At 35.2% G+C, this 25,760-nt stretch overlaps 1 protein-coding gene across 1 annotated transcript; it reads right to left on the minus strand.

The window, feature by feature from the left end:
* Positions 1–9,776: 9,776 nt before the first annotated feature.
* Positions 9,777–24,798, minus strand: LOC105750591 (trem-like transcript 4 protein). The gene is made up of 6 exons (XM_012550171.2): positions 24,637–24,798; positions 21,215–21,544; positions 18,053–18,128; positions 17,173–17,286; positions 11,857–11,959; positions 9,777–10,566 (listed from the first exon to the last, which is right to left on the minus strand). The coding sequence occupies exons 1-6, from the start codon at positions 24,731–24,733 to the stop codon at positions 10,447–10,449; spliced, it is 840 nt and encodes a 279-aa protein (XP_012405625.1). The 5' UTR covers positions 24,734–24,798; the 3' UTR covers positions 9,777–10,446.
* Between the last annotated feature and the right edge of the window lie 962 nt (positions 24,799–25,760).

Here is a 25,760-nt window from a genome sequence, read left to right on the forward strand (position 1 = left end):
TATGCCTCTTAGTTGTACATAATGGCATCTTAAATAATATATAATTGCCCACTTACATTATAAATGTATATTTCCTCTGTGAAAAGAAATATGGGCATTTATGAGGCATTATAGGTTTTTTCCCCTGTAGTGATTTGTAGCTGTCACAGTCATGCACACAGTTTTGGTGTTTAGACAGCAATGGTTCCAAATTCTGAGCACTTCTAACTAAGGGCAATGTGTTTTTGTAGTTTCTCAGTCATCAAATTATTTTCAAAGTGCTACAAGAATTTGACATTTATTTTACAATTAGACAAATTTATTAGACAATTATTATATAACAATAATTTATTAGACTATTATTTTATATGCAAAGTTTTCATGATTATAAGGAGAATAAAATTTTTATTTTATAATTATATAATGTAAATTTTAATTTGGGCCTTTTTATGGCAAAAGTTATCATTGCTGTTATTTAAGAAGTTAATGAATAAATATAGAAGTGAATTATGAATATGATATGCAGTTATCCTGGGAGTTTACAAGACATTTTGTTGTAAATGAGAGCAAAAAATGTTAGAAATAAATTAAAAAAACACTTTTCTTGTTTTAGTTTTTTTTTTCTTTTTGTGAGGCAATTGGGGTTAAATGACTTGCTCAGAAACCAGTTTTGAACTCAGGTCCTTCTGACTCCAGGGCTGATGCTTTATCCACTGTACTATCTAGCTGCCCCTGAACTTTTTTTTTTTCAAATTTTTTCTCTTTCATACATTCTATGTTCCAGTCAAACTGTACTACTTGTTCCCATTATACAAAATTATACTTACTACTTCTGTACTTTGAATAAGTCATTTTGCATCCCTTGAATATTCTCCTTCTCTATGCCATTTGGAATCCCTAGATTGTTTCAAGACTTCTCAAAAGTCACCCTTTATAGGAGGCCTTTCCTGATATTTTGAATTGTTTGTGTTCCTTGCTCTTCTGAAATGACTTTTTCCCATTGTCATACAGGTTTTTGACTAGATCTGTAATTTCATTGGTCTAAATTCTTAGTGAATAACTTCCTTTATTAGTAATCCAGATTGGCATCCTGTCTGTAATTTATAGTCATACAGGTTTTTGACTAGATCTGTAATTTCATTGGTCTAAATTCTTAGTGAATAACTTCCTTTATTAGTAATCCAGATTGGCATCCTGTCTGTAATTTATAGTAATAGAGTTTCTGGGTCTATTGAGAGCTTAAGTAACTTGTCCAGAGTTACATAGTATACATGTAACAACAACAATTATAACAGCACATAGTATGTAGAGCTTTGGGTCTAGAGTCAGGAGGTTGTTATATCATTTTAGTTAGGTCCAACTCTTTGTCACACCATTTGGGGATTTTCTTGGCAAAGATATTGAAGTGGTTTGGCATTTTCTTTTCCAGCTTATTTTACAGATGAGGAACTGAAGCAAACAGGTTTGAGAGGCTTGTCCAGGTCACACAGCTAGAAAGCTTCTGAGACTGGATTGAACTCATAAAGATGCTTCTTAATTCCAAGTCCATTATACCACTTAGCTACCCTAGAGCCAGCAAGACCTGAATTTAAATCTGGCCTCAGATGTTTACTGACTGTGTGACATTGGGCAAGTCAATTAACTTGCTTTACTCAGTTTCCTCAACTCTAAAATAGGGATAACATTAGCATTCTACCTCCTAGGGTTGTTTTGAAGAGGAAATGAGATAATAATTTGTAAAGTGCTTAGCACAGTATCTGGCATATAACAAGCACTATGTAAATGTTAGAAGAAACCAACCAATTATGCTGAGATTCACACACACACACACACACACACACACACACACGGGTACCCACAAAGCATTGAGCTACTTCTCTATATAATTAATTATATGACATGAGAGACACTGAAGAAACATGAAATATTTATAGCTAGAAAACCCACCCAAAATGTTCACAAGGATTATTTGCGCCCAACCTTTTATTAAAATGATGGCATTTGTAATAAAATGATCAAATGCAATATAGTGTGTCCCAAATCAAATTCATCTTCTTTGTTCTCAAACCAACTTGTTCTCTTTCCGACTTTCCTATTTCCATTCATATTTAAAACCTTGGAGTAATTGACTCTTTTCACTCCTGCACCTCACATCTGATAGTTATCAAATCTTTTTTTTTTTTCTCCTTACCAATCTGTACCTTATTTATACTACTACTTTAGTTGGAGCTCTCATCACCTTTCTTTTATCAGTATTGTAAATGGCTCCTAACTGTTTTTAGTGACTCTGGTTTTTCTACCGCCAACCCATTTTTCACATAGCTCCAGAGAATAGTCCTTAAGGTTCAGGTCTGACCATGTTACTCCCCTTCTCAAAGTCCTTCTCTGGTTGTCTATTGCCTCTAGATTGTGTGCTTGATTGGTCAACAATAGGTCTCCAAGCCTCAGTTGGTCATGTTTGAGTCATATTGACTCAGAGTGCTACATAAATAGCAGTCATTTTTGTTTTGGCCAGAAACCCAGAGGAACTTCTCCTTTAAGATTTATTTCTAATTTTCTTTTTGGGGGGAGGGACTTAATGAAAAGTCATTCTTTGCCTCAATTGCTACCTACTTTTAATCAATGAATGGTGTGCCCTCAGTCAAACTGAGACCTGTTGAAGACCTTAGCTTAAAAAGATCAAAGTCTCTCACTGCATCCAAGGTCATATCCAATAGTATATCTAGCCACTGGATCTAAATGGCTCCCAAGGAGAAAGTGAGACTGATGACTTTGCATAGCTCTTCACTTAAATCCAATTCACTTGCATGTCATAGCATCACCTACCTGATATCATGATCCTCTTCTAGAAAGAAGGACAAACAACAGTAACAACAACAATACTTTAGCTCCATGACCTTGTGCAAATTTCTGAGTCTTTTTGGGCCTTAATTTCTTTATTAAGCAAAGAAGGTAAAAATAAAGAGGCTAAAATATTTGAGGTTGGAAATCTTAGGAAAGATTTTTCTCATGCTTTTTCTTGAATAGTTATAGAATAAGTATATATAAACACACAGAAAGACACATGGTGAATTGAAATATTTGTTTGAGTCCTACTCTTACTATTATCCTACTCTATCTTTGCAGAAATCAGGCACAAACTAGGAAAAGTTTCGGGGAGAAAATCTAGAGTGAAAGACTTGGTATCTCTTCAAGGGAATCTATAGATAATCAGTCCATAGCAAAGTGTAAAGACTGCCTTTTTACTTTCACCTTCTCCCTCCTAGATTTTCTACAGTGTGATGTACAGATAGTTTTTGCTTTATGGACTGCAGATCTCGAAGTACATAAAGTGATTTTTACATAATGTGAATTTGCTCCTATCCATTTACTTCCTTCACTTAGTAATAAAGACATTCTGAAAACAATACCTTTTTGCAAGTCATATAATGTACTAAAATGTAGACATATTAAATATTGTACTATGATAATTAAATTGTGAAACAAGAGGTAAAGTTAATCATGAAGTATACTGTACAGTAAAGTTAACATAGCTGTGCAGTGTGTTGCTCCTTCCCTACTCACTGGTTGCCAGTACAATTTTTTTTAATGAAGCTATCAAGTTATTATGCCACAATTCTCTTTTATTTTCCTGACTCAGTTTCCCTAATTAGCCTGACTCAATCCTGCCACAGTTTCCCTGCTTCTCAGTTCTGCAAAACCTCTCCTCCCTCTTTATCAGAATACTTGATAAGGATAAAAGATCTTATGTTTTAGAATATCAGAATGCTTCTCCCCATCCCAAGCTGTTGGAATGTCAGATATTGTCTTATCAAGATGCTTCTCCCATGTCCGGGGTGCCTCCCCTATCCTGTCAGAGTCCCGTTCCCTCTCTCAGTACCCTGACTCCGCCCCTGCCTCAGTCTACCCTCTTTGTCTGAGTCATGTGTGTATATATGTCATTGAGAACTCTGATTGTTTGCTGAATTCTTGGAGAAGATAGTTTCATTCAGCCCTGGGACCAAACCATGGTTTCACTTTGATCCCAGTATATCTCTCCATTTAATAAACTATTAAATACTCTCTAATCCAGGGGTCCTCAAATTACGGGCCCTCAGGCCAAATGCGGCAGCTGAGGACGATTATCCCCCTCACCCAGGGCTATGAAGTTTCTTTATTTAAAGGCCCACAAAACAAAGTTGCCCACAAAACAAAGTTTTTGTTTTTACTATAGTTTGGCCCTCCAATAGTCTGAGGGACAGTGAACTGGCCCCGTATTTAAAAAGTTTGAGGATCTCTGCTGAGTCTAATTTCTATCTTGCTCAGTTTCTCTGGCATTACAAAGTAGTGTGTGGACAGTGGCTCTCTTTTTTCTTTGTATATATGAGAATAGCAAGCTATATTATCCTCAACAGATCTTTAAATTTTGAAAAATCTTGAACTATTTGGCTCCATCTTTTCAACACAAGAAAAAAAATTCACTCAAATGATGAAATGTTTCTGCCAACTTTTTTGTCGCAAACCTTTTCAATTAAACTTCAGGCTCAAAGCTTCCCTTTCTTCTTCTGTCATCTTTGCAAACTAGCAGCTCAATCAAATCCTCATTCCACAAATCTTCTCCTTGAGACACAATCAACTCCTCCACATCATTCTCTTCCAATTCTTGTGCTAATTTTTATACTATTTTACTCAACTTCTTTAAACATTTCATCCTTGTCAAACCTATGAAAATTGAGAATGAACTGTGGGCACACATCTCCCCTCCCCCTCCAAACTCTTTTATACATGTTTCTGTCACATCTTTCCATACCTTAGCAATATTCTGGATTGCAGAATATAGGATTTCCAGAAATCTCTCAATGTCAAGTATTTATTTACATTCAAAGCTGCTATTGCCTAAGCAAAAATAGTACGTAAAAATATGATTGAAATTTGCAATTACTCCTTGTTTTATAGGTTGTAATAATAAAGTAGTGTTAGGGGAAGTTAGGCCATTTTTACATTGTCATTTAAATCATCCATATGGGCAGGGTGATCTGGAGTATTATCCAAAGTAAATAGAATCTTAAAAGGAATGCCATTATCACAACAAAAATTGTTCAAAAATGATAAGGCTATCCCTACTCTCGGACTGGCAAAATAACATACAAGTTATGTTGCCTTGCTGATTCCTTTCAATATTCTGGAATTTTCTGAATGCTGCACATGAACAGGTTTTAATATGGAAGTCCTAAATGATGAGGTCCTGGATAACTAGGTGGGTTGGCAGAGAAAACCTGAAGTATGGATAATATAATATGCTCTGAGGCAAGCATAGAAGGGAACTGATAGAGATCATCTCAGCCTTATAGTTCTACCACCTGTAGAGGTCTTGGAAAATTCTACCTAACTATATTCAATCAGAAAGTCAAGTTATGGTGTCAAACTCTAGAGATTTAACATCCCCTATTAATCTGTCTGTAATCTATACCATCTTTGCTGAATCCCTTTTGGCGTTAACCTGTCACAGGTATTTTGCCTTACTTTGTCTTGTGCTGCTTTGTATTTTGAAGTAGGAATTGCTACACTGATTTCATCAGTTGTTGCCAACCCCATCATTTGGTGCTAAATCTTATCACTAAATGCAATCGTTCCAAGCAGAAGAGTAATTTTATTTTTTCCAAGTTTTATTGTTTTTATGTTTTTATGCTTATGTTTTTTTTTTCTCTCCAAGTATAAGTTTGAGATAGCATTCTTTGATCAAATAAGGTAGTTTCTAAAGATTTGCTCCATCAAGAAGGGATGTTCATCTACCATTTTTTGCAGATCCAAGAAAGTCTTTTATCCAAGTTGGTGGTAAAAACAGGAATCTGAGAAAATATGCATAAGAGGATAATATAAGAACTTCTTCAATATCTACCCTGACAGCCTCTCCTGACAAGTGCATATTATGAAATCTTGCACAATTTTTAAGTCATATAAACCAACCACTTACTGCAGATACTGTGCTCCTTCACAATACTTTACCTTTAAGTTTTCAAAAAGGTTTTGAATATTTAGCTTGAATTATTATCAAGCTTAAAGGAATAGTCTTGTGTCTGGTTGTCTATCCACATAGTAAAGCGATTCTCCATCTCTACAATAGTATCTTCTCTCTGTTTTGACAGTTAAATCAAATTCCTTCAAGCACTATCTTTTGCAATTTCCTTTATCCTAGTAGTATTCTTCCCTATGGTGTTTTACAGTTGACACTGAGAGACTAAATTCATGGGGCTGTGGTTGACAAATTTTGTCCTTCATATTTTCTAATTATTTTCATTGACTATTCCTTTTAAGAGCATGTTTGTCACCAGCCTTAGTGAAAATATAAGGATTGCTATTGAACACAGAGAGAAGTGCAGAATCACTCATTGTCTAAAGACCCACAGGAACTGACTTAGAGATGTTTCTCAGCTTCCCACCACTGTTACACTGTCTTCATCATATAGCACTTTATCACACAGTATCTGCTTTGCATAACGAATTTCTTTTAGAATTCTTTACATAAGTTCCATTTTGCATAATGTCAATTTCCAAGAAGCAAAAACTATACTTGATTCAGCAGCTCCCCAATGAAACTCCCCAGGAGGTGCTAAAGATTACAATATAAGCTTACTTTTTTTGGTTAAACTCAGGGCAATAGTTTGCTGGATTCAATACATCATGCTGACTTTTTATGAAATTTGATAAGTTCAGAGCCCCAAGTCTGGAGAAAATACCTTTGTCCTTTCTGACTATTGAACAGAGACTAGCTCTCTTTAATACTATGTAGTCCCAGGATTTCTCAAGACCTCTTCCACGTCATATCCACTTATAAGCTTGTCATTCAAAACATTTCAAATTCAAATATATGGACTTATTTGAGTGAGAGATCAAATAAAGAAAAACAAGAAAGATAAAAATAATCAAGAAACACAAAAAAAGGACACAAGGCAGTCTAACCAAGGCAGAATAGAGAGAACAAGAAAGGTGAGGGGAAAGGAAAACAGATTTTCAGCAGTCATTGTGTTTCTTGCAAAGTCAAAGCACATAGTCTTCTACATACAAAGAGAATTATCCCCTACATGTAGCATAGGAGAGTGTGTCATTAAATGGCTCAAAAAGAGGCAAAATAGACATCTCTATCCTGTTTCCTCTCACCTTTCTCCAAGGAAGACTTTAATTTTTGTCAGGATAGTAAGAAAGACAGAGAGAGGGAGTACCAGGCTAGAATAATACCTATCTGCTTCATTAAATATTATTCATCCATATATTTTATATATATACTTTAAGTATATATATACTTAAATATACTTTATACTTATACTTATATATACTTTAAGTATATATCTACTTTAAGTATATATATAAAATGTATGTAAGTATGTATAGTAATACAGATTGAAGGAGCTCTCCCATTTGGAGTGAGGTGACTTAGCTCAACCAAGAAAGAAAATCATTCAAAGAAAAACTTTCTGAAATCTCCAGAGTATCAAGCTGGGCATAAGAGACATGATGGAGACTGCCAACTACTCTCATGCTGACTTCTTCCAAGAGTCTTTTCTTTCAGCAGCCTGAAATAGAGTCGGCATTTTTCATCTTCTCTTTCAAAGTTGGAAGACAGAAGTACCTAAAACTTGAAGAGACTGAAGGCTGTCAAAGAGACCTGAAGACAAATCTGGAGAAACTGAAGAGAGTGAAGTTCTTTTCTTCATCTTCCCCCACCTCCCACTCATCCCTACCCTTTAAAGTGACATGTTAATGAAATCGTATCTCAATAAACATTTGTTGATTTGTTAATCCAGCTCTCCAGCCTTTAAAGCCAGTTTTCTATCTACAATACTATATTTCCTCATGACTTTTTCTTTTCCTCTTGACTTTTTCTTTTCATACTTTTAAGGTATTATTTCAAATTGTTTTCCAGAATAGTTGATCTAATTCACAGCTCCACCAGCAATGTATTGATACTCCTCTCTTCCTATATTCTCTCAAGAGAAGGTAGAAAGGATAGTCAAGAACATCAATAACAAGGAAATCAAAGGAGAAGAGGTGGGGTAGCATTTGAGTCCCGGACTTAGAATGAGAAAAATTTTGGGTTCAAATTCCTGTTTTAATGTTTATCAACTGTGTGTCTATATTTCCATTATAGAGTGGTTATAAGAACCCAGTGAAATGATGAACATATATGTTGAGTATCATTATTATTATTAAGGAAGGAGTGGTCAAAATTTTTGAATGTCTTTCTAACCCCAAAGGTGACACAGCACCTTTAACATATTAGGTGCTCGAAAAATGCTTTAAATTGAATTGAAGTACAAAGTAGATCAATCATTATTTATTAAGCATCTATTATGTGCCAGATGTGTGCGGAAATAGGACTGATTATTGGCTTCTGCTTCTCTCTATCTCTTTCCCTGAATTATTATTCCAGAGAAAACAAAATAGAAATTTAAAGAGATAAGAAGACAAGGCAAAAGAGCAGATTACAATATTTTATTGTCTGACAGATTCCCAGGGGCTTAGCAGAGCTGATACTTAAATTTTTCTTTATGAGTTTTATACTTTGAAAATAAACAGATGCACAGATGGTAAGAAGGTAAAACAACTGGTCAGAAGGAGATTGCTAACACTAGATTCAAGATTCTGTTGCCTTATCCATACTCAGATCTAGGTTGTAGTCCTGGGTGGGAGTCCCATGGTAAGGAGAAGCATTAGCATTCTGTAGCTCGTGGATGCAGAGGAATAGAACCATGGCCACAGCTTCAGGGCAGAAAAAGAGTGCCTATAATTATTCACAGACTAGAGCATAGACTAGGAGAGTAGTATACACAACTCTCCTTAGATTATACCACTTTGGAAGAATTAAAAGCTTACAGATCCCCAGAACTTGCTCTGAAAACAGATGCACAAAAAACCTGAAGCTGGGGACAGGGCTCCCTCCACCCTGGGAGCAGATGCCCAACGTTAAAATAAATTAAAAGTTAAGAAATAGGCTGGAAAAATGATCAAATGACAAAGAAAGGATCCTGATTATAGAAAGTTACTATGGTGACAGAGAAAGATCAAAACACACACTCCAAAGAAGACAACAAAGTCAAAACTTCTACATCCAAAGCCTTAAAGAAAAATGTGAATTAGTTTCAGCTCTAAAAATAATCTCTAGGAGAGTTCAAAAAAACTATAAAAATTAAATAAGAGAGTAGCAGCTAGGTGGTGCAGTGGATAGAGCACCAGACCTGAAGTCAGGAGGACCTGAGTTCAAATGTGAACTCAGACACTTAACACTTCTGAGCTGTATTGCCCTGGGTAAGTCACTTAGTCATTTAATTGCCTCAGCAAAAATTAATTAATTAATTAATTAAAAAGTTAAAAAAAAAAGAGGGGCAGAGGAAAAATCGGGGAAAGCAATGACAGTGATGCAAGAAAATCATGAAAAAAAAAAAAAAGAGTTAACAGGTTGGTAAAGGAGGCATAAAAATACTGAAGAAAATAATTAAAAAACAGTAGGCCAAATAGGTAAAAGAAGCACACAAATCCCATAAAGAGAAGAATGCCATAAAAAATAGAATTGGTCAAATGGAAAAGGAGGTACAAAAGTTCACTGAAGAAAAGAATTGCTTAAAAATTAGAATTGGGTAAGTGGAAGTTAATGACTCCATGAGACATCAAAAAAACAATAAAACAAAAATACAAAATTTTTCATTAGGAAAAACTACTGGTTTTAAGAGATAATTTAAGATTTGGACTACATGAAAGTAATTCAATCAAAAAAAAAAAAAAAAGAAACCTCTCAAAGGAAATCAGCCAACATGACAAATAAGGACTGGATTTATTGTTTTATTGATTGTCAAAACTTAACACAATATTGCAGCTAACACTATTGATGTAGATTTAATTGAAAGTGCAGCATGGGCTGAATAAGTTGTGGTATATGAAGGTAATGGAATGTTATTGTTCTATAAAAAATGATAAACAAGATGATTTTAGAAAGGCCTGGGAAGATTTACATAAACTGATGCTGAGTGAAACAAACAGAACCAGAAATCCACTGTCTACAGTAACAGCAAAAATGTGCAATGATTAGCTATGAATGACTTGGTTCTTCTTAGTGGTTCAGTGATCCAAAGCAATCCCAATAGATTTTGATCAAAAAAATGCCATCTGCATCCAGAAAAAGAACTAAAGAGACTGAATGTAAATCAACACATGCTATGTTCACTTTTTTTTCTGTTTTTTATCTCTTCTATGGTTTTTCCCTTTTGCTCTAATTTTTCTCTCCCAACATGATTCGTAAAGCAATATGTATTAAAAATATTTACTAAAAAAAATATAAACAAGGAGAGAATTGGAAGAATAAAAGATGCATTTATTGCAAAAAAGTGCAGCATGTGCTTTCAGAGAGTGGATTGCCCAAACATTTACCAGAATATCTCACTCCAGTATCTGGGGATGCATTTGGTACTTAAGAACTTGGCAAGATGTGAAATCTCTCTACTTAATATCTTGGGCTGCACTAGGAACATCAGGAACCTCATCAGGAGTAGGATAGAAGGATATCTTGGACAGCTCCAATTTGTTCAACTCTGTTACTTTTCCAGTGTCCCCATTAACCTGAGGATAGAAAAAGTTAAGAAAATGAACAAACTCAATATATAACCTTGTCTTTTTTTCCTCTTAAAATTTTCTTTCCCTTTCCAATGCCTTCTAATCCATACAACCACTTTATATGGGGCTTTTAATCCCTGGGAGAGGTACAGGAGAAATGCTATCACCTCATGTCTGGCTGTCATTCAATCCAATTAACCCCCATTTATGCCCCAGGAACCTAATCCCAATCTGTCCTGGCAGCTCCTACTCTGCCCTTTTCTACTGAATCCAGATCCATCTACTAAATAGCTAATTGTGCTGAAAGCAATAATATCTAAATAGTATCTAATTTAGTATCTCTACTTAGTATCTAAATATCTAATAATATCTAAAATAGTATCTAACATTTAAATAGTGCTTATTACATTTTATGTACTGTGCTAAGTGTTTTACAAATACTATCTTATTCGATCCTCACAACAGCCTTGTTGGGGAAGGAGCTGTCCTAGCTCTTAGGATAATTAAACTGTATCAACATTTTAGAGTTGAAGAAACTGAGGCAAGCAGAGGTTGTGACTTGACTAAGGTCACAGAACCAGTAAGTATTTAAGTCTGGATTTGAACCCAGGATTTCCAATTTCCAATCCCAGTACTTTATCAACTGTGCCATTTAGATGCCTTACATTTCAGTATGCCCCTGTAGACTTTTCTGAATCTTTTTTATTACCTCAGGGCTATATTTTAACAGAGACTCCAAGATTATTTTGTTCCACTCTAAGGGTTAAGGGGGAAGGAGATAAAAGTAAGTATTTATTACATGCCTACTATGGTCCAGGCATTGTGTAAGCACTTTACAAATATTATTTGTGAAGTAGGTACCATTATTATCACCATTTTACAGTTGAAAAAACTGAGGCTAGTGACTTGTCCCAAGTCACACAGATAATAAGTGGCTAAAACTGGATTTGAACTCAAACCTTCCTGATTTCAGACCTAGCACTCTATCCTCTGCATTGTCTAGCTGCCTGCACTGCCAATGAGAGCTACTTCCATCTTGGGATGGAGGAGAGGATGTTCCTGCTTTAGTTTACTTCTGACTCAAGCCAAAGTCCAAACAGAAGCAATAGGGAGAAGTGAAAAGAAACTGGACTTAATATCAAGAATAGCTGGGTTCAAATCCTGCCTCAGGTTGTGTAACTCTGAGTAAATCATTGCCTCAGTTTCCTCAACTATACAATGAGGATTATGGAATCTATGGTCCCTGAGGTCTTTTCTAGCTCAAATCTATAATGATCTTGGAACATTACTACTTACCTGATGCCTGAACCTGAACAGGAGAATAAGAAGGATTAAGAAGGCCAGAGCTTTGGTCAGGATGAGGCCAAACAATGCAAGGGTGAGGAGACAATTTGGGGACCTGGAAAGAGAAAATAGAGAAGATGGCAAAGCACCTGTGAGACTTGAGTCCTCTGGTATATTATTCCTCAGCTGTGAGGATACCTATGATGGTGTCCTGATCATGTCTTCCCTACATACTTAAAAAAACCCAATTTGTTCTGAATATAAACACATACACAGATACAGAAAAAAAAAAAAAAAAGAAAGGGAAAAAAAGGAAAAGGAAAGGGGAAAAAAGAGAACATTTCACATTGCAATATGATTATGTACTAGCATTTCTACACTAGAAGAGCTTTCCTGTTCTTCCTCAACATGAGATTTCCCTAAAAGGACAAAAAATTTGTTCAGTGATCTGATTGACTCATTGCTTTTTCCAAGACAGATTTCTGGTCAACGAAGGACATAAAATGACATAATAGGGCAGTTGGTGGTACAGTGAATAGGGGTGTCAGAAGGACCTGAGTTCAAATATGAGCACAGACACTGTGATCCTAGACAAGTCTCTTTAGTCTGGTTGCTTCAGTTTGCTCATCTGTAAAAATGAATTAGAGAAAGAAATGGCAAATTAATGCAGTGTCTTTCACAAGAAAACTCAAAATGGGATCACTAAGAGTCAGACATGACTAAAAATGACATACAAAAAACAAAAAAATCTCATTTAGGTGGAGGAAGGTCTCTTAGACTCGGAGGGTATATATATATATATATATATATATATAATACCACTTGAACTGTCATAACTTGCCTTGCTAATCTACTGACCTTTAAGTTTCCAGAAGCAGTCAAGGGAGATCACATGTTTCCAAACTGAAGTGAAGAGTCACCACATCCTTGTTGCATGTGTATTAGAGCAATAAAAACTTCCTTTTAGTTAACTTACAAGTGCCTCATTTTAAATTGAAATTGAACCTGAACTAAGAGAGTGTTGGTCTTAATACTAATGTTTTTCCTGTTTCTAATACATGTGCACAAAACAACACACACCCAAAGACTGTATCTGAAACTGTGAATCTCTATTTCGTGTTATGTGGTTTAAATATACACACATATATATGTATATATACATATATACATACATATATATACATACACACATAATAAACTCCCTGTGTTATTTTAATATTTGTTCTGCTGGGTTGTGCTTCCTTCAACTTCCTTGTATTATTTTTCATCTACTCCATATATATTTTCTATGTACATAGTTACTTATGTGTTGTCTGTCCCAATAAAGTTTGAGGGCAGGGATATATTTGTCTTTCTTTATAATCTGTAACTCTTAGCACAAAGCTTAACATATAGTAAGTGCTCACTAAATGTTAAGGGAATGATTGATGAAACTCAAGTAGGCTTTCTAATATTTAGATAAGAGGGCCATGCTCCTTACAGGACAGGGTGCATGATACAGCTACCTAGGAAACACTCTTTGGTGGAAATGTGTTCCATTATATTGAAAGTTTGTATCCCTAGGATCTAGCACAGTACCTGGCACAGAATAGGTGGTTAATTGATTGATTGATGGTCCAATTTTGTAGTTTTTCTATGGCTTGAGATTGAGTTGATGATGTTTGACTTCCTCAGGATATTTTGTTTTTTGACCTTCAAAATTCTCCCATTGGATATGGTTCAATATTGGTTCAATTAATTTAATAAACTCTTAGTGGTAGAATGCAACTTCACTGTGACCCCCTTTAAATTCCTCCCCCCAAAGTAAACAATAAACAAAACCCAACTCAAACAACCTATGAACATTTTTTGTTCAATCAACAAAACACAGGCCATCTTTTAGGAGTGCAAAAGCTGTGTGGCCCTTGCCTGCTATACATTTTTGTCTAATTTGGGTGGCTTCCTAGCAGGCCAGGAGGTTTTACAATCCAACACCTAAACAGAGTAATTTCTACCTACACGGGAGCTGAAGACTCTTACAAGCTGATCAGAGAACACATTAACATAGGTTTTAAGGTATTTATATCCACAAAGAAATTTTCTCTCATTGATCCACCTGGAAACTGGTGACCCCTTCCTCATTACACAAATAGTATACTTCTAAAGTGGAAGTAAACTTTTCAATGAAAGTTTTCCCTTTCTCTTCAAGTTTCACTGATTCTAGTCTAGTAAAATAATGAATGCAGTCCTGCCCTTCCTCCTTTCTCACAAACCCCAAACCACAGTCATATGTGATGGTGCTTTTTCATGATCTGGAAAATTTTTAAAACTCACAAAAATTGTCCTCAGCTCAGAACTTTGCTGTTGAAGTCTGAAGATCTGGATTCAAATATAAATTTTGCTAGTTACTATTCAAATAATAAACCACATAACCTTTCTGAGTCTTTCTGAGTCCATGAAGTAGATAAGAACAGAGATTTTTCATCTTTTTTTTTTTTTTTGAGCCAGGTGCCTCTTTGGCAATCTGGAAAAATCTATGAATCCCTTCTCAGAATAATATTTTTAAACAATTGAAGGAAATATTAAATTTCAGTTAGAAACTAGTGGAAATTAACATGTATTTTTTTCCTAACCAAGTTTTTAAATCCTCTGAAATGTTTCTATGGATTTCAGTTTAAGAACCCCTGGACCAGATTGCCTCTCTGATCTCTTCCTATTCTAAACTTCTATTTTCCTTTGATACTACTAGGTCCTTGAACTTTATTTGATTGTCATTTCATACCTTCATCCTGGTCTTTGTCTTATGCCTTCCAATGGTTAGGGATCTCTAGTCTTTCCAGACCCCATTTATAGGCAAAAAAAAGAGAAGGATCTTCAGAGAACTTTCTTGGACATGGGTTAATTCTCCTGTTTTGGTGTTTTGATTTTTTTTTTTTTCTCAAAAATCTATCTCAAGTGCAGAGGGAAAAAAAAATAAAAAGAAGGAAGAAGAGACAAAGGAATAATAGAGAAAAGAAAAGAAACAGAAATATGATGTTCTATCAATGTTTTTTTTTTTTTTTTTTTCATTTTTATTGTCCCTTTCTAGGACCTAACCTATAAGGAAGGGCCAGGAAATCATACATTGTACTTGTTGAATTGTTTCATTTATTTCTGCCTTTGTGACCTCATTTGGGGTTTTCTTTGCAGAGAGTGAGTGACAGAGTAGTTTGACATTTCCTTCTCCATTTCTTTTTATAGGTGAGGAACTGAGGAAAACAGGGTTAAGTGACTTTTCCAGGATCACACAACTAATAAGTATCTGAAGCCATATTTGAACTCAGGACCTCCTGATTCCAGGTTCAAAATTCTATCTATGAGCTACCTCCATATATAAATGCTGTTCATTATAATCTTACCTTAGCAACAGCGTCCCAATAAATGTTAATAAGCATTTATTAAGTACCTACTATGTACTTTGCTAAATGCTGGAGATACAAAGGAAGATGGGATAATCCTTACCCTCAAGTGAGACAAAGGTACATTAGGGAAGTGAAGAACTAATTGTGAAGGGGAGAGCTGCAGATAGATGATGGTAGTGTCAGAGAAGAAAAGGGGGCTTATATGAGAACTGTTATGAAGGTAGAAATAACAGATCACTGTAATACATTGGAAATGGAAAGATGAGACAGATTGAGAGTTGAAGCAGGAGAGGTAGATTGAAGTTGTAAGTAGAAGTAGATTATTATTACTATTATTTGGAAAGGCGATTGGGTTTAAATGACTTGTCCAGAATCTCACAGCTAGTAAGTATCTGATGCCAGATTTGAACTCCTAAATTTAGGACTGGTGCTCTATTCTACACCACTAGCTGCCCAGAAATAGGTTATTTTGAAAAGCAAGGTGCTACAATGCTTTGATGGAATGATAGCTTAGTTGCTTACTAATTGTGTGACCCTTGGCAGGCATGTACTCAGAATTATTATTTCCAAGAAAAGCAAAAAAGGACATGGCATACTTTTAAGTCTAATCAACATCATTAACATTTTCTCCATTACTTTCTTATTTAGACAGTCAACAAAACAATAACTGAAGTGTAAATAAATGCTGGCAATGAAAATTTAATAATCAGCTTTTGTTTGCTTGAGCTGACTCCATCTGGTCTGGCTGATACTTAATCTCAGTTTCTCTCAACCTCAATTTCTTTATTTTTGCCAAGAAAAACAGAAATAGTGTAGTATGTTCATAATATTATACATATTACAGTATTGTAATATAGCATATATTATGAATATATAATGGTATTATTATGTGAATATACACACAATATGTTATAGTATATATATATATATATATATACAATATATGTTATAAGATATTCTATTTATGTTCTAATAAACACTCATATATAAACATATCTATATATCTATGTAAATATATTATTTTATAGTGTGAGGATAATAGCACCTACCTCACAGGGTTGTTGAGATAGTCAAATGAGATAACATATGAAAAGGATATTTTGTAAACTTTAAAAACATTGGAAATATGAATCACTACTTTTACCTGGTATGAATCATTCTAATGCCAAAGGATCCCTTTTGTACTCTAGAGATGATGCTTTATCCTCAGAATTCTCCCACAGAGTTTTCTATGGATATCTGCATGTAGGAGTTTTGTGCTGACACAACCAAGGTGGCCCTGAGCTAAGTTTTGTTTGACAAGAGACAAGCCAGTCTTCAAATTCTATCATGCAGATTGGCCTATGAGTCCATCCTCAGCTCTGACAAAACTAGAGATTAGTTCATCATGGACTCCTTAAATACATTTTACATGCTGAGCTTGGATTATGCTTGGTATTAACAGGTGTGGGAAGACTTTCAAATTCTGTTAGTGATGACTTTGGCTTGAGTAGAAGTGATAGAAACAATGCACCAGGAATAAAAACGTTCTCAGTTTAGGGTCAGGGACAAATGTGCTCTTATTTTATTCTCTCCAGAATGTCTGTTAAGGAAGGGAAAGAATAGAATGGGTATGAGAGGAGTTCAGCAAAAGGCAGCTCAAGATGAAATCTGCTAAAATCTGTAAAGGTACCTTGAGAGATCATTTAGTCCAACTGTCTCATTTTGCAGATGAGCAAAATGAGGCCTAAATAGGTAATATGATTTGACCAAAGTCACATAAATATTAAGGTACAAGCCTAGTTATCTAATATTAAATGAGTTTCCCTTTTCACAACGCATCTTATTAAAGGAGACTACTTTTATTAGGTTGGGTCAATGCATGCAATAAAGTCAAAGGTCAGAAATGAAACTGGAGGAGGAAGCACAAATATTCCACAGAAAGGGGACCCTAACTGAAACCACTTACTTCAAGTCTTCAAAGCCAATATGATCCATACTCTGACTTCTAGAAGTAGAATTTTCTGGTAGCTGGATATTTGTGTACATCAAATATGTCCTACCAGTTATGTTGAACTGGGACCTGAAAAACATTAGGGCAGGGGCCGGTCAGTCAAATAAACATTTATTAAGTGTCTACTGCATGCCAGGAACTATACTCAGTGCTAGCATACAAATACAAAATATAAAGATTGTGCCTGGCTTCAAGGAGTTTACAATCAAATAGAGAAAGATAACACAGAAAAGGAAGATGAAAACCTGAGGGATAGGAAAGAGAAGATGGGAAATGATGGACAAGTTCAAAGGAGTTATGGAGTGGGAATTGAAGACATTGCTGACATCCTTAAATAGAGGTTATGGGAAACATTAACTACTTTCAACCCTTCAATCAGATTAGGGAGGGACCCTGGGGCAGAGCATATTGATAAAGTATGAACACCAGGGTTAATGTAATCTTGCAGGACAATGAGACTCCTGGCAGATATGATGAAATTTAAGAAAGTGCAATCAGATGGAGAATTGGGAAGTAAAAAGAAATCATATTACAGGTCACATATATTTGAAGATAAGAGAAAAAATTGGAAATATGGTTCCCTGAGGCCCACCCAAACTAGGAAACCTCACAAGTACCATAGTGTGGCAGCTATGAACTGTGGGATAGCCTGATGGATTCAAGGTCAAGGGGGTCAATAAGGATGGAAACAGGCAAGGTCAGTACAAGCTGGAAACTTGGTAGTTTGGGTAAATTTCTGCATAATTGGAGGGAAAGTACACAAATAGACTTCTGGGGAAGCAGAATAGAGGTGAGGTGTCATAGGACAGAGAGAGTTTCTAGAGAGGAGTTTTACCTGGTGGGAACAGAGGTGATGGTAGTTGCTTCTATAATAGTAGTTAGTTTCTGTTGAATTGTCTTCTGTGTTTGGGCTGTAAAGAGAAGACAAAAGGATAGACAGTTGGCACTTCCCTCCTCAATAGGTTGCCTAGTGCCAAAGTCTCAGGCTTTATCCAAGTCTGTGGGATAATCAGAATAAGGACACAATATAAAGTCAAATGTTCTTTATTAATGTATGATATTATTCAGGTATTATATCAAACCTCATTAATGATCAATTCTCTCATGTTTAATTTTGCTTTATCCTTTTCTGGTTGTCATTATTCTTTAATTTATCTATTATCTTAGGTACTAAGACCATTGGTGACCAAGATGATCATAGCATAAGAGGAAAGAGTTTGGCTTAATGGAAAGGGCTTCATTGAAATGGAGAGCAAGAGGAAAAATAAGATGAGGAATAATGGATGGATAATCCAAAGGAATGCTGCAGGATGGGAAATGAAAGGATAGCTGCCTTAGGCACTCTCTTTAAATGGAGGTTCTTGGATGAGTTTCCGTTTTTTCAGCTTTCAATCTGAAGGAGGTGTCAGCAATTGTCTTGAGTGCTACAATGAGTGAAATGAATATGAATGGGGCCAGGTGAGTTGAAGTTTAAAGCATGCAAGTGACTTTATTTTTTACAGCTTCCCTTTTATACCCCACCATAAGCATATTTTTCTGTTATACATTATACTAATGCCAGAAAACACAGAAAGTATAATCACTGATGTGACATTTCCTTGTTCTGTTAGTCAAGGGTTATCTTGTTTTTTGTTTTCCTTTTACAAAGCATCCTGTTTCAAAATACATTCTAGTCATGTTGATCATTATATTTTCAGCAAATAATCTGACGGAGCTTAAGATATGCATCATCAGCTGTGGAACTGGCCTTGCCAAGGCCCCTAAGTTCTCCAAGTGACTTCACCTTGCTTTGATCTTCCAAAGGATTTACATCTGTTTTTGTATTTTGGACCCCTTGGACAGTGTAGTGAAGTCCATGGAGCCCTTCTCAAAATAAAGTTTTAAATGCATAAAGTAAAATTATAAAGAAAACTAATCATGTAAAAATGCAGTTACAAAATAATTTTCTTGTGATGTTCATGAAAGATGTCAGATTAAGAATTCTTAATCTTCTGCTGGAAAGTGACCCTAAAATCACTCTAAGACCTTTTGGCATAAAGCTTTATTTGATGGCTGAGGAAACCAAGGCGTCTGGGAAATTAAGAGATTGGTAGTGTCAAAATTATGTTAGGATGCACGTAGGATGAACATTTTAAGGAGTTTCTTCAGATAATTTCTGTGTTTCTTTTTCCAAACTTTCTTGCAAAGTTCTCATTTTCTTTCCCCATTTTTCTTCTGACTCTCTTTTAAAATCCTTTTTGAATTCTTCCAAGAGACCCTTGTGAGATGGGGACCAACTCATATCATCCTTTGGAGCGTCATCTGGAGATGATTTGCTTTTAGGATCCTCAGGGCTTAGATCTGTTTTCTTTCTCCATAAAAGTTATCTTCGGTCTTTTTGCTTTTTTGATCATTTTTTAAATGGTTGAAGTCTGCTCTTAGTACAAAGGGGAGATCGTCCCAAGCTTCCTTTACAGACAACAGCAGGTTTAAGCTGCCCTGGACCATTGCTGCTAACTTCTTTCTGGTGCTGGGTGGGTGTGAAAAAATTCCACATTATTCTGGGGAAATTCAGAGGTTCACTATTTGCCTTTTGTATTTGTGTTGGATGTCTCTTAGGTAATCTGTTGATCCACTGGCCTCCAAAAAGGACAGAGTATTTTGGCTAAGAGCCTCCTGGTAGATTTGCCCCAATCTGCGAACACCACACTGCCCTGGATTCCTGTGCTGTACTTGCACTCAGCTGCTTTTCCCCATGCCTAATTGAAACAGATCTTTTCTGAAGATTTTCCAAAATATCTTTTGCTGGAAATTTGTTACACTCCAAATGTTTGTGGTTTTGTCACTTCAAAACTAGTTCAGAGGCTTGATCTGGTATTGATCTAAGGGATGTCAGGAAGAGTTCAGATAAAGACCTATATACTCTCCATTATCTTGGCTCTGCCCCTGCTAAGATGAATTTTTTAATGGCCCAACTAAGTTCTCAGGAGCTAACTCTCCATTGGTGACAGCATCCTGGATATGTCCTTATAAGAATTATAGTTCACATTTATATAATACTTTCCAGTTACAACAAACAAACAAAACAAAAACTTAACAATCACACTTGATCCTCCCAACAATTACATAAAATTGGTTGTGAATCTCTACTAATTCCCCCTTTACAGATAAGGAAAGCAGAAGCCCAGAAAGATATAATCATTTGTTCAAGTTTACACCATAGTCACTAAATGTTAAAGACAGATATTAATTCAGCTGGAGCTTTTCCTCTTACACTGTCTCTGAGACTATGCTATATCATGGAAGTATAGGAAAGATTGTTTTGGGGACATGATAGTCAGCAATAAATTCCTTGGGATAAGGCAGACCTGGGAAGGATGTGGGAAAGGACATTTGGTAGGTTCAAGGTTTGAAGGAGTCTCTGCCTGAGGAGCTAATTTGTCTTTGTAGAGAGAGAAGGGAGGCAGAGTGCCTTGAATTACAGCCTTCAGCCAATGTCTGGTATAGGAACCTATGCTCTGTGTTGAAAGGCTGCTTTTCCTTTGAAAGTATTTCAGCCTCTACTAAATAGATGGCAACATTAGAGGTGTTACCTTCACACTTGTCTGGGGCCTAGCGAATTCCCTAAAAATGTGTGTCTCTGGTAGAAGATCCAGCTATACAGTTTTCAACTTCCATTATCATTTTCTGAGATTATAGGAAATGAAAATGGTGAAGCACTTTTCTGTTTTTGTTCATGATTGTCTCTCTGTGTGAACAAGTGAATTTGCATGTTTGTGTGATGTTGGATACTCAGTTCAGTGACCCACTAATCAGAAAAAGGTTTAACAAGGAAGGAAGTGACTTGCCTTTCCTAAAGATAGGAGAACAAACTATGGAAGAGATGATGGAAATATGTGAGGGAAGATATTATATATGTATGTATGTATGTGTTCAAGGTGTGAGTGTGTGGGGTGATAAAAATTTTTAAAAAGATAAGAAACTTCAAGAAAGCCAAGTTCTCAGGGAAGGGACTTACCTGGAGCTACAATTAGATGAACTCTTTTTAAAATATCAATAATGTTCCTAGTAGAGTTGTATCTTCCACACCAATATTCCCCAGAGTCTTCGACCTGGAGGCCAGACATGTTGACTGTTATAACACTGATGTTATAACTGAGGGAATAGCGTAGGTTCTCAGTCTTTGCCCAAGATTTTGGTCTTGTGATTAACAGAGTACAACTATTTTCATTTTCAATTTTTTTACACCAGGCTTTGTCTAGATGATCAGGTTTCTCAGGTGTATATTGACATCTCACTGTGAGTGTCTCTCCCACCACTTTGTATTCCTCTTCTTTTCCAAGGGAACCTACAGAATATGACCTCAGGTTACTAGGAGCTCAGTTGGACAACAAACATCATTTCTTGAGTGGGAAAGGAAGAGTAGAAAGGACATTTCTGTAGAATGTCAACAAAATTGAGCAGGAAGAGGCAGAATGTGAAATTCTAATCAAAATAACCACATGGAGAAGCACAATTTTGACAATTTTGATTATAATTTTTTTTAAATTGTACACACAAAACCAATACTGATAGAATTAAAATTGAACCTGTTTGTCCTTTGTTCTCAAAGAGGATCATGATATCAGAGAGATGATACCATGACATACAAGTGAATTGAATTTAAGTGAGGGAGGACTTTGCAAGGTCATTTGCCCCACTTTCTTCTGCAGAGCCATCTGAGTCCAGAGGCCAGATATAGATAAGGATAATTGGAAATGGCCCTGAACTGGAAGAGCTTGGCCTTTTAAAGCTAAAGTTTTTAATAGGTCTGAGGCCACACTTATTCAGTAATTAAAACTAGGTAAAAGTGAGGCAAAGAATGGACTCTTTGACCTACTCCAAAAAAACAATAAATAAATAAAATTGAGATAGAAGGACCTTCTGAGTTTCTGGTCAAAATGTTATATATATTCACTCTGAAGCAATCAGGACCTAACCATGACCAATTGGACCTTGGCCTGGGACCTATTATTGACCAATTAATGAGAGTTGCAGTGATTTGAGCCTTTTGCAGCAAGTTTCTCCTATAAAGGTTTTATTTCCAAGATAATTAGAAAACAGACTCAAATTTATAAGAATAAACTATTCCCCAGGTGATAAATGATCAAAGGATATGAATACACAGTTTGGAGGGGAAGAAATACAAGCTATCAATAGCCATATGTTTAAAAAATGCTTTAAATGACCAATAATTAGAATACAAATTAAAAATAATTCTGAAAAATATAGCAATGTGAACAACAAATTATATTAAGAAATGTTAACAAAATCAACAACAAACATAACACCAATAATGATACTACCTAAGTTAATTTATTCATTCAGTGCCATGCCAATCAAACTACCAAAGGATTATTTTCTAACTATGGGTCTGGGGAGAATGAATGATAAACAACAAAGGATAAAGAGGATCATAGAAGATAGTTGGGTAATTTTGATTCCATAAATTTAAAGTATTTTTGTAAACAAAACTAAGATGACAAACTCTTAACTAAGGAAAAATCCTGGGCAAATAATTCATTTAACCTTGTCATGCATTAGTTTCCTCATCTATAAATCTACATCTCACAGTTGTTGTGAGTCTAAAATGAGATGAGGTTTGTAAAGCACTTGGCAAGCCTTAAAGTGCTGTAAAAATGCTTATTATTATCATTTTATATATATATATATATATATATATATATATATACACATACATACATACACACACACATATATATATGTATATGTATGTATGGAATTGATTCAGATTTATAAGAATGGCTAATTCCTTAGTTAATAAATGGTTGAAGGATACAAATAGACAACTTTCAAAGTAAAAGAGCATATAAAAAATTATCCTATCACTAATAGCTGGAGAAATTAAAGTTGAATTTCCATCTCATATAGTCAGAGTGACAGAGTGATAAAAAGGGAAAATGATAAATGTTGAAGGGACTGCAGGAAAAACAGGAAATAATGAATCATGGTTGATGGAATTGTGAACTGATCATGCCATTCTAAGTAGCACAGTGGATAGAATGCTGGGTCTGGAGTCAGGAAGATATCTTTCTAAGTTAAAATATAATCTTAGACACTTACTAACTGTGGAAAACTGTGTTTTAAATCCTATTTTCCTTCATTTCCTAATCTCTAAAATGAACTGAAGAAAGAAATGGTAAACCACTACAATATTTTTGTCAGGTAAACCCCAAATGGAGTCATGAAGAGTCAGACACATTAAAAAATTAATATACAACAACAAACCATTCTGGAAAGTAATTTAGAACTATGTCCTAAATTGCTCCTAAAAGAATCAAAGAAAGAAGGAAAGGATCAATATGAATAAAAATATTCACATCTGCTCTTTTTGCATTGTTGAAAAAACTATAGAAACTAAGAAGTTTCAATTGGAAAATGGATGAGCAAATTATGACATGTGAATGATGTAGAATGAAATGAGCAGGACTAGAAAAAATAACCAAAACATTTTAGAGAATAATAACTTTTAAGACATAATAATAATAATAATAACAATAATAGCTAGCATTTATATGATATTTTAAGATTTACAGAATGGAAAAGGAAATAGCAAACTAATCCATTGGTTTGATGAGAAAACTCTGAAATAACTAAACAACAACAAATGCTTTACAAAAATTATCTCATTTTAACTTCACAACCCTGGGAGGTCTTATCATTCTCATTTTACACATGAGGGAACTGAGGCAGACAGTAGTAAAGTGACAGATAATGAGTTTTGAAGTCATATTTGATACCTAGTTGCCTCATCAATTCTCTAACTGTGATTCTAGTATACCTTCAGTGAAGCAAACTTCCCCCTTCCTTGTAGAGTTAATGGGTTCAAAACACAAAATGAAGCAAGGGTTTTTGGTGATAACCAATGTGGAAATCTGTTTTGCTTGACTACATATATTACAAGGTATGTTTTTTCCTTTCTTTATCTTTTTTTTAATGGGGGGGGGGAATAAAATAAATATAATAATATAAATATAATGTACATAATATATAACAATATAAAAATATAAATAATAAAGTGGTAATAAATAATAAAAAATAATAAAAATATAAATAATAAATGATAAAGTAAAAAGACTTAAAAAACTGGAATATGTAAAATACTTAAGAGTCTACTTAAAAAAATTAAATTGAAAAAGGTAAAAAAAAAAAAAAAGGAACTGGTTTTTCAGAAAGCACTTCTTATACCACTAGTGTAATATCCTGAACATACCTTCCAAGATCCCATTCTTACTCTGGGAAGCCAAGCCTCCTTCTCTACTTCTTAATAATACTATCTGTGTAGCATTTCTCATCATTCTGTTCTCCTCTTCTGTCCTTTTCCATTTCCCCAACTCATTTTATCTCTACTCTCTCCTATTATTCTCTTTTGCTCCTTACCCTTCTCATATGAAACCCATAAAAGCAGCAGCACCAAATGAAGAGGGACCTCTGGAATCATTTTGCTTCTTTCCATAAGGAGAGGTTCAAGTAACATAGGAAGCCTCCAAGTATGTTTGGGGACTAATTGTTCTCTTGGTTCTTTCTGAATCGTAGAAACAAAACAAGAACTTAACATGATATTTGGGGAAGCAAGTAACATAATAAGTAGAAATACTGAGCTTAGAAGGCAGGGATGGGAGATCACATTGTTAAGAAATCCAGAATCTGGAAGGTTGGGCTCTGGAGCCTGTGGATCACCAGAAAAACTGGCCTTGCTTGGACAAAGCTTGATCTGTTTCTGACATATTAGTTATTATTCACCCCACAAGGAAGACCCCAGGAGGATCCTGTTGGGTAAAGATGTGATTGGTGAGCATGGATAGATGGGTTTCTGGGAGGAGGATGAGAAGTGTCTAGAATGGATGGCAATTATCTATACAATAGGGAAAGTGAATATGGAGTCATAGCATGTAATTGGGATGCCTCGTGGAAATACTCACTCTCCCCTCCAGTTTTTCCTGGTCCTTCTTCATCCCCCAGAAGGAAACAGAGTAGTAATATGTAGCTGTCCCTCAAATCTGTTGAAAATGTCCCTACCATAACTTAGTGTCTCCCATAATAACAAAAATAATAAAAACATAATGTTGATATTATGATGATGAAGGATGACTGGAATAACAAGTAGGCCCTCATTGACCAGTCCTGATTATATTTATGCAGTACTTTAAGATTTGCATGAGTTTTCCAGAATGTAACTCCCTTAACAGCAGGGATTATTTCAGTCTTTGTTGCTGTATCCTATCAGAATGTGGCAGATTGGAAGATTGTGCTATTCAGCTACTTGCATATACCACGGTGTGTCTGCTTTTTAGAGTAGGGTGTTTATTTTTGGATGAAATTATTCCTTGACTAGAAATGGAGCCCTCCTTAAAATTATCTGAAATGATTGACTACATCTATACCAAGATACTTTAGGGGAGATAAAAGAATAATAATAATAATTTTATTATAAGTAATATTTATTTAGCACTTACTGTATGCTAAGCATTATGCTAAAAGCTTTACAAATGCTATCTCATATG

This window comes from Sarcophilus harrisii, chromosome 4 (assembly GCF_902635505.1).
Source record: "Sarcophilus harrisii chromosome 4, mSarHar1.11, whole genome shotgun sequence".
NCBI classification, from domain to species: domain Eukaryota; kingdom Metazoa; phylum Chordata; class Mammalia; order Dasyuromorphia; family Dasyuridae; genus Sarcophilus; species Sarcophilus harrisii.